Raw genomic sequence first — 1,391 nt, 5'->3', positions numbered from 1 at the left:
AGGGTCGATACTGACCCCATGGGCACATACAGGTTAAGATCAAGAACAACAATGACACAATTACAACAATTACTCTCTCTCTCTCCCCCTCCCCCCCCCACTTAAACCAACCATCACTATCCCCGCTTCCTTCTTTCAGATGACAGACCTTGCTACCACAGCAAGTGCTCATATTGATTTTTCCTCAGACTTTCATCCAGACCAGGTGAGTAGAAATGTTGTTGTTCACTGTGGTTGTTTTGTACAGTGATATGGTTGGTACTCGATCGAGTCACCCTGGACCTTGTGCACATGTTTGAGTATTTTTGGAGATACAGATTGATCTGTTGTTAACCATGACTTTCACTGCCACATATGTATCACTTTTTAGTTTCTGTGTATACTTAGATTTTTTGACACCTAAAGAGGAGGAAGAATCCAATCCTCAAAACAGCCTTCTATTTTTGTAACAACTATGGTATATGTAAATGTCCAAAAAACCTGCTATCCCTTCAAACATCCATCACAAATATAACAAACTTTAAACAAAGAGATGCAAAGTTTATGTCAATAAAACTAAAAATATTAAAGTACGGTTCCTTCCCACTGATTAAAATATAAAAACTACAGTCAAGAAGCCAAGGAACAATAACTTGATAAAGATTGGACAATAGTTTCTCCATATGTTTAAAAAATCTAAACCCCACCAAAATGAAACATACTGGTGTGTACCTGTCAGACTTCAAAAGCACACAATTTGATAAAACATTAAAGACAATCTTTTTTTTAGAAAATGTATTTAAGAGAATATTAACGAAGAAGAAATTGAAGAATATAATGCCTTGAATAATAAAACCTTGAATTTATGAAAAATTTTTAACAAAGGAAACAAACCCTCCACATCAATTACTTGTTCCTTGTTTGACAATAAATCAAAACCGATAAATTATTTTTATCATAATTTTTTTAGACTTACTTGTAATTGGATGTCAGCAATCTTATTGCTAGCAACCTCAAACTCATTGAGAGGGATCCGAGCCTGCTTCAAGTAGCGCAGGAAGCCCAGCTCTTCCGGTCGCAGTATCAGGAGAGCGTGGCCTTTGCCGTTGGCCCCCCTGGCTGTCCTCCCCACTCGGTGAATGTATTCCTGGGGACACACATATCAAATAATAGGAAATCTGGCACTATTATGAAGTTAAAATTGAGTAAGATTGGACTCGTGCAAAGTTTTTGTAAGACTGAGCATCCTGAAATGTCATAGAGATTTTACTAGTAAGATTACCTGAGTTTCAGCGCCATATAGCATGTCAGGATGAGGTGAATGCATATATTCACACTCAGTTGTTATCTGTCTGCCGATGAGCGAGGAGCTCTTATCTTTAGTCTCCACGCTTATCTAACTACGGGCCATA

General features: G+C 37.7%; 1 protein-coding gene across 1 annotated transcript in view; it reads right to left on the bottom strand.

Moving 5' to 3' along the window:
* Positions 1 to 955: 955 nt before the first annotated feature.
* LOC124373460 (probable ATP-dependent RNA helicase pitchoune) overlaps positions 956 to 1,391 on the bottom strand; it is a gene marked incomplete at its 3' end in the record, with an annotated part of 30,019 nt that continues 29,583 nt past the window's right edge. The window contains 1 exon segment of the mRNA XM_046831835.1: positions 956 to 1,126. Within this exon segment, the coding sequence (XP_046687791.1) occupies positions 956 to 1,126 (171 nt within the window).

The sequence above is a fragment of the Homalodisca vitripennis genome, unplaced genomic scaffold (genome assembly GCF_021130785.1).
Source record: "Homalodisca vitripennis isolate AUS2020 unplaced genomic scaffold, UT_GWSS_2.1 ScUCBcl_5637;HRSCAF=12453, whole genome shotgun sequence".
NCBI lineage: Eukaryota > Metazoa > Arthropoda > Insecta > Hemiptera > Cicadellidae > Homalodisca > Homalodisca vitripennis.
The sequence above is the reverse complement of the archived record's forward strand: the minus strand, read 5'-3'. Positions and strand labels throughout refer to the sequence as shown.